This window comes from Primulina eburnea, chromosome 3, assembly GCF_022965805.1.
Source record: "Primulina eburnea isolate SZY01 chromosome 3, ASM2296580v1, whole genome shotgun sequence".
NCBI lineage: Eukaryota > Viridiplantae > Streptophyta > Magnoliopsida > Lamiales > Gesneriaceae > Primulina > Primulina eburnea.
Window position 1 is genome coordinate 35,599,079 of NC_133103.1, and position 8,998 is coordinate 35,608,076.

The 8,998-nt window shown below is 40.0% G+C and overlaps 1 protein-coding gene across 1 annotated transcript; it reads right to left on the bottom strand.

Moving 5' to 3' along the window:
• Positions 1 to 6,257: 6,257 nt before the first annotated feature.
• Positions 6,258 to 7,389, bottom strand: LOC140828471 (secreted RxLR effector protein 161-like). Its single transcript, XM_073191423.1, has one exon. The coding sequence runs from the start codon at positions 7,387 to 7,389 to the stop codon at positions 6,685 to 6,687; it is 705 nt and encodes a 234-aa protein (XP_073047524.1). The 3' UTR covers positions 6,258 to 6,684.
• Positions 7,390 to 8,998: the final 1,609 nt, after the last annotated feature.

Consider the following 8,998-nt stretch of genomic DNA (forward strand, 5'->3'; position numbering starts at 1 on the left):
TGCAATAACTCTCTCGTTCTCCTCAGCAGCCTGATCCTGGTTAAGAGCAAAGACCTGCCCTTGAGTACGCGGTCGGAGGTTAGAGCCCTGAGTAGACTGTCCCTGCTGTGGCCTCTGATGAACTGAAGCCTGAGAACCAGATCCTGATCCTCCACCCATCTGTGGACAATCTCTCTTCATGTGGCCCATCTCACCGCACCTGAAACAAGCACCCGCAACTCTGCGACAACGCTCTGTCGGATGGTCCTTCCCGCAATGCTGACACGGGCCCTTCTTCTTCCCAAAATGGTGAACTCCTCCAGATCCAGAGGAAGAAGAAGTAGATCCAGCCTTCTTAAATGATTGGGCACGGGGACCCAAAGAACTAGTAGGACGAGCAGACTGCATGGCTCGACCCCTCAGCAAACTGCCCTCTGCCTGGCGACAACGGTTCACAAGGCCCTCATACGACGTCGGATCATCACAGACCACGACCCGATCATAAATCTCCTGATTGAGGCCCTGAAGAAAATGATTATACTTGGCCACCGCATTGTCACTGACGTGCGGAACATATGGGAGCAACTCAAAGAACTTCTGCTGATACTCATCAACAGACAAACTCCCCTGCTTCAGATTGATCAACTCAATCGCCTTGGTCTGCAGAAGAGCTGGCGGAAAGTAAAGCAGCATGAAAGCAGCTCGGAAATCGGCCCAAAGAACTCGGCCCTGACGCTGAACTATCGGTGCAGAGGTAGACCTCCACCACTTACGTGCACCGCCCTCCAGCAAGAAATCAAGGGTATCCATCTGCTGCTCCGCCGAGCACTGGAAAGACTTGAAACAGCTCTCCATCCTCTCAAGCCAGTTCTCCGCAACATCCGGAGTCTCGCCGCCCGAAAGAGGTTTCGGCCCCATCTGCAAGAACCTATGCATACTGAAACTCCGAGGCTCATCTCGTCGGTGTGGACGACGTTCCCGATGCTCTCGACGACGCTCCCGATCGTCGCGGTCTCCCCAGCGTCCCACGCTGCCATGACTACTAGCATCGTCGTCAAAACCAGACATCTCTACAAAAAGTCACCAGAGATTAGACCCAAAAGAACAGTTCTAAATCCCAAAATCTTAATGCATGCTCTGATACCATAAATGTAGTGACCCGTTCCAGAATCACCTACTAATCAGAACTTAAGCATGCAATTAACTTAATAAAACTGAATCAGATAAACAGCGGAAAAAACAACATATACAGCCCGATCGAATCAGTAAGTACGAATACTAAAACAACCAAATCAAACTAAATCCCAAGAATAAAATACCAGCAACTACAGGTCAACCCCTGCTAGCTCCCTGTCCTCTCCCTCCTGGACCGTCCAACCTGAGACCTGCCCCATCGAATAGGGTGTCCAAAACAGAGATAAACCGAGGACGTGAGCATAAAACGCTCAGTACCGAAAGAATGAGTATACAAGACTATGACATGCATGTATGCAAAATGTACTGGATACCAGGGTCTGGGTATAACGAAAAACTGCTCAGGCAAATGACGTCAAGGTATGTAGCACTCTGCGCCGTCGCACCAGGAGGTGGCTCCCATACCATAAACCTGTGGATATACCGGTATCCTGACCACCGTCGGCCAACGGGGTCCAACCATCCACAACAACCGAGGGCTGAGCACCCTCTGAACAGGCTATCTCAAAAGATAAACAGGCCCAACATGATTATGCAAATGCCGCATAATAAACCATGCATCATATGTCAGATAATAATGCAACACATAAACATGCAACACATAGTAAAGCATACTCAACCAGGATATCTCGGATAGTACTTCCGTACCTCAAACCAGTAGATCCTAGTAATCAGCCCTAGAATCAAGCCTACAATCCAAGTGATACCATATCACTAAACCACATCTAAAAGCCTTAACTAGACTAATAGATACTTCCAAATCTCAAGGGAACCTAGAACCATACCTGCGTCCGTAGTCAGCCCACTGATGCCGCTAGCTCCCAACTAGAGCACAGCTCCGCTACAAAGCCAGTAGCTCCCTGCTAGTGCCCGAACCTCGGGAAAAGCTAGAAACCCATCAGAAACGACTAAAACGCTCTGGAACTCTCGGAATTGGTAATTGAAAAGTGAAGCCTCGCGCCTCTATTTATAGACGACGATCGGACGATCCGATCCACTTCGGAAGATCCGATCCTGTGCACTTCGGACGATCCGATCCACTTCGGACGTTCCGAACTCTGCATGTCTTCCACGTGTCCAGCCACCTGTCTTCGGACGATCCGAACCTCTTCGGACGATCCGAACCCTGACACAGTCTACTGTTGACAAGACTCGGTCTGACACCGAACCGAACGGTCCATCCGAACCCACTTCGGACGATCCGAACCTCTTCGGACGGTCCGATCCTGGTTCGTTCCTTCCGAACTCGCAGAATATAATTAATCCAATAATTACTCAATTTAGGCATCGGGATACTACAGGGTAGTTCGGTATAACCATCATATGACTACCCATCTGTATATTTGGACATCTCTATGCCCTTACCAAGAAACGCGGTACATAACATCACATATGCTAGTCTCGAGCTCAAGCGACCTTTATCTATGTTTTTGGCGGCTGAATGGACTAGGAACAAATTCAAATTATACAGTGTTTATAAATGAGTTTCAACATCGAATTATAATTCATTTGTATTAATTCAACATCGAATTATGATTCATTTGTATTAAATTATAATCAAGGACTTTATCTATGCTGATTGCATTGGTATACAGATAAAGTATAATACCATAATCGAATAAAATCGTAAAATATTATTAAAATAAAGATTGTTTTACATTAAAATCAATAAAGTCCGAGCCACAAGTTGGCTTGCCGGACACCTAATTTAACACTTACATTGTCAAACAAGTCCATGGTCCCATGGTCTCAATGTTCAGGATGCTGGAGGCTTCAGGCATCATGAATTTTATGGGTTGCAGATTCTAATACTCAGAGATTATATTAAACAAGTTGTTTGAGACCACAAGGATGAAGCATGAATCCATCTTGTGCATAATCCAAGGAACCAATCTGTACAAACCAGAAGTTGTTTGCAGAAACATTCAACCTACCAACAGTCAAACTTAGCTCCATATCTAAACTGCTAGAAGGCAAATATTCTTACTAGAGAACTAAATTCAGTTTGTGAGGCTCTCCACTTGCTGCTCCCACCGCCTAGAAGAAAGATTGAAGGTGGAGTACAGGTTGCTAGCAAACATTGTTAACCAAGGCTGGCAACCATCATCTCCAGAATCAATGTCAACTGGTCCGAATTTCTATTCAATACTTTCACCTGCATGGTGAAGAAGGAAGCCCAATATCCTAAGCTCACATTCCTCTATGCTATTTGTTGGAGAAGATGCAAATCAAGCTAATAAATATTGTCCAAGTTCACGAAGCCAAGTTGTTGAACTGAACAAATGTTGAATGCTACCACAAGAAGCATATGCCAACCAGAGTCGAGTTGTAGGATGTAAAGCTTGAGAGAGAAGAAAAGGAAGTTGAGAAGAAAAAAGAAAAGAAACAAATAAGTATGGCCAAGACAACGGCCCAGGATACTAGAGAAAACCAGTTTTTTCTTCAAATTATGAAGATGATAGAGAGAAGGTTCCTCTCACTCAATTCTTCTCTAAGAAGAAGAAGCGGACGAAGAAGCCCATAATAAAGAAGATCAAGTTGATAAAGATATTCCTGAGTCGCTTTGTCCCTGCTCCAATTTCAGCAGCTCCCATCTCTAGCCTAAAGGACGTCAAAATTTTGGAACCGAAGGAGAATTCTCACCAGTCTGGTATGCCAATTATTGATCCAAAAGCCAAATAAAAGGAAGCTCTTGTGGTTGAGCCCAAACTCTCCAACTTTCAAGCTACCATCAACCTTGCAATGGAGTGAATGAATTAGAGTGCAAAACATAAAATGGTCAAGTAAGATAGTTGGGTGAACTTTCGAACCGTTGTATATCTAGAAGTGATAAGAAAAGATAAGAGGGTGGGCATAAACTGATGATGTTATCTCAAAGGCTCTCAAAGACGAGATTTTATCAAGTTGTAATTGAAAGAAAGTATCTTGCGATACTTAATGCAACAAAAAAGAGACAACACATCGATCATAATCCGACTGTTGTTGATGATGCAGTTGTGATCAATCAGTTAGATATGGATTCTTTCTCCTTGTCTATGAGAATAAAAATAATGAGACAAGAGTTTTGAGCTTCCAGCTGCTGAGGAAGCAACAGTTGAAGATATTTTTTTTTTTATCTAGGAGAGAGTTAGAACGGAAAACAGCCCGAGATCATTCAAGTTGAAGCGCCTAAGGATCGAGCAGATGCTGAGATCATAATTATTGAGAAAGAGATCGAGATACCCACCCATATGGAAGAACTCCCTCAAATTCCAACCGTTGTCGAAACTATTTTCAGATCGGTGGCCAAGTGGGCCGGTCTGGACATTTAAATGTAGAAGCTACTGTTGGATCCCGGTTTTCTACACGCCCAAACGCAGCGTAAGTTTAAAATTTTATTTTATTTTGACAATCAAAATTGTTTGGACGCTCGTATGATTTTAACTTAAACATTCATAGGGGGCTAAAAATTATACCTTTGGTGAATAAATCACGTGGCTCCAACTACTCCGGTATTAGCGGATCTAGCTTTTGATGAATCCCTACGAACTTTCTTCAAGAGACTCCTTTCTTCTAATCAGGTCCACGACTAGATGATTTGTTCCTCTTCTAATTCGCACTAGAGAATTAAAAGAAGTTTTTCGTAGGAGAGAAAATAATTGAGAGGCGGCTCAAAAATTCTTTTGAGAGTACAAAATTATTTTTTGCATATTGAAAGAGCCGAAAAAGAATTCTCAATTCTAAATTGCATTTTCAGATCTTTGGATCCATTGTATATCACATTTATAGTAAGTATTTGGAATTTGAATTTGACGTATCATGAAAATAGAAACTACCTAAATATTTATATTAATTATATTATTTTATTTAATTTCGATCATGATTTTAATTTTTGTGTTATTTTTAATTATTTAGTTATCACTACTCTCCTATCATATTAAATAAAATATAATTTTTTATTTAATATTATATTTTCCAAATTTTAAAAGAGTTTCGTCATTAATTTTGATATATTGATTATCTGTAAATTGATATTATCTATATTATTAAGTTTGAGACCTTTAGAGTAAGACATCAAAATATTTAATTTCATAATTACTCTTGTTACCCTACTCAAAACCTAATCAAATCACTCCATATTTTACATAGAAAAAATCTAAACAAAACTTCCTTTTTAAATCGAATAAATCTTTTATATTGAAAATAATTTCGTGTTATTGTTTAGTATTATTTGATCAAATTAAAAATAAAAATAATACATAAAACGCATATAAATCTTTTACTACTTATTATTATGTATCTTAATTATAATTTCAATATATATATTTTTAACATGTTTTAATAAATAATTAAAATTTTTAATAAAAATTTATTTATCTAATAAATGACAAAAATTTTGATTTTTGAAAAATATTTATTTATTATTTAAAATTTTGATAAACAAAATATTATATTAATTTTTAAATATATTTTTTTGATTAACAACATTTCTAGAAGCTTCCATTTTATACCTTTTCTTGTTGGAGGGGCGACTATTCGTTAAACTATCAAAAAAACAAGGATAAACATAAAATAAAGTCAATTTAACGATAGAAAATTATTATTCTCATTTCTGATAGCACCCATCGGATCATGGTAAGAGCGTCTAGTAGCATCGCCCCATGATCCCCTAGGTATCACTGATAGTGCCTGCAAGAACCAGTCGATTATGATTAACGTACAGTACGGTCCCTTCATCTCATATATCCCGATTGAATCTGCAACCATTGGTTCATCGAGGGTTGCATATTAATTCGATAACTATGTGATAACTATAATAGTGGCATCGCGTGTACTATTTGGAGAACTCTTTCTCTAACGTACACCTCGTACTCTGGCCAGAGATTCCATGCACTATTATTTCATTAGATCACATAGGATATCCACACCCGTAAGTGAGCGGTGAATCCCCGACTACAATGCACTGGCTCCTATATGTGTCGCAACTGTGCCCAACCTCGCCACCTGATGACTCTCCTGGAGCCGGTAAACGAGTCAAAGCACAGCCCTAGCATATAGAGCCTCAGTGTTGTCCCGGGTCGTAAGGACTAATGGTATACAATCATAACCACGAACTTATCCTCTCGATGAATGATAACCACTTGGAAAGTCCGAGGGAGGGTTGTTCGGTATAATCATCATATGACTACCCATCTGTATGTTTGGACATCTCTATGCCCTTACCAAGAAACGCAGTACACAACATCACAGATGCTAGTCTCGAGCTCAAGCGACCTTTATCCATGTTTTAGGCGGCTGAATCGACTAGGAACGAATTTAGAATATGTAGTGTTTACAAATGAGTTTCAACATCGAATTACGATTCATTTGTATTAAAGCATAATCAAGGACTTTATCTATGCTGCTTGCATGGGTATACAGATAAAGTATAACGAAACCATTAAAAATTAAATTATATTAAAATAAAGATTGTTTATTTCACTTGAGTCAATAAATTCCCTAGCCAACCGTTGGCTTGCAGGGCATCTACTCTTACAATCTCCCACTTGCCCTAGAGCCAACTACCCTTAATCCCATTGCTTCGCGATGCTTTTCAAACAATGGTCCTGGCAAGGGCTTTGTAAGTGGATCAGCAACATTATCTGCAGAGGGGACTCTCTCGACTGATATGTCTCCTCTTCCCACAATCTCCCGTATGATGTGGAACTTCCTCAGTACATGTTTGGATCGCTGATGAGACCTTGGTTCCTTTGCTTGCGCAACGGCACCAGTGTTGTCCCAGTACAACGGGACTGGATCAACTCCATTAGGAATAACGCCCAACTCTTGGACAAAATTCCTCATCCAAACTACCTCTTTTGCTGCATCAGATGCAACAAAGTATTCAACTTCAGTGGTGGAATCCGCATCGGTGTCTTGCTTGGAACCTTTCCAAGAGACAGCTGCACCATATAGCATGAATACAAAACCAGAGGTCGATTTCGAATCATCTACATCACATTGGAAGCTAGAATCCAAGTAGCCTTCCAATTTCAATTCTCCACCCCCATAGACCATGAACAAGTTCTTAGTCCTTCTCAAGTACTTAAGAATATCTTTCACGGTCTTCCAATACACTGGACCAGGGTTTGCCTGATATCTGCTTGTAACACTCAAAGCGTAAGCAACATCATGACGTGTCGATATCATACCATACATGATACTACCAATAGTTGACGCATATGGAATACGTATCATCATCTCTATCTCTTCATCAGTTTTGGGACACATAATTATAGATAGAGTAATACCATGACATATTGGTAAGTATCTTCTCTTGGACTCTTCCATAAAGAATCGTTTCAAAATGATATCGATATAAGTGACTTGGGTGAGTCCCAGCATCCTCTTTGATCTATCTCTATAGATTTGTATTCTCAATACATAGGATGCTCCACCCACGTCTTTCATGGAGAATTTATTGGCTAACCATACTTTAGTTGATTGCAATAATCCCACATCATTCCCAATGAGTAGGATATCATCAACATAAAGTACTAGGAATGTCACTACACTCCCACTAATTTTCTTGTACACACATGGTTCCTCAGGATTCTTAGCAAAATCAAACCCTTTGATAGTGCTATCAAATCTGAGGTTCCAACTCCTTGACTCCTGCTTGAGACCATATATTGATCTCTGAAGTTTGCATACCTTATGCTCACTTCCTACTGATGTGTATCCCTCATGTTGAGACATATAAATTTCCTTTTTGATGTTTTCATTGAGGAACGCAATCTTTACATCCATTTGCCATATCTCATAGTCATACCATGATGCTATGGCTAGTAGTAATCTAATGGACTTAAACATAGCAACTGGTGAAAAAGTTTCTCATAGAAAACTCCTTGCCTTTGAGTATAACCTTTTCCAAGCAGTCTTACTTTGAAGGTCACTACCTTCCCATTCGCCCCAAGCTTTCTTTTGTAGAATTGCACCCTATAGGAACGATTTCCTCAGGTTGATCTACCAACGTCCAGACTTGGTTTGAATACATAGAGTCCATTTTTGACTGCATGGCTTCAAGCCATTTGGTTGAATCAGTATCAGATATTGCTTCTTTGAAATTTATTGGATCACATCCAACACAAGACTCAACATGGCCTTGTTCATGAAGAAGCGTATATCTTGCAGGTGGTCTAATAACCCTATTAGACCTTCTAGGAGCTTGTACTTCAACTACTGGTTCTTGAGAAATGGGTTCAACTTCTATAGTTGAGGGAGTATCTTGAATTTCTTCAAGTTCTATCATCTTGCCTTTTCTATCTAATAGAAATTCCCTTTCCAAAAAGTGGCATTTCTTGAAACAAACACTTTTGCTTCATTGGGATGATAGAAATGATATCCAACAGAATTCTTTGGATATCCTACAAAGTAGCACAAAGTGGATCTACTATCCAATTTGTCTCCCACTGTCTGCTTCACATAAGCAGGACATTCCCATATTCTCATGTAAGAATATTCGGGAGTTTTACCCATCCATATCTCATAGGGTGTTTTATCTACTGCTTTAGTATAGACATTATTCAACAACATTGCCGCAGTTTCAAGCACAAAGCCCCAAAACGATGTAGGCAATTCAGTGAATCTCATCATTGATCGAACCATGTCCAACAAGGTTCGCTTACAATGTTCAGAAACACCATTCAATTGTGGTGTTGCTGGTGGAGTCACTGTGAGAGAATCTCATTCTCTTTTAGATAACCCAAAAATTCAGCACTCAAGTATTCTCCACTTCGATCAGATCGAAATGCTTTAATACTTCTTTCTAGCTGGTTTTCTACTTCATATCTGAATTCTTTGAACC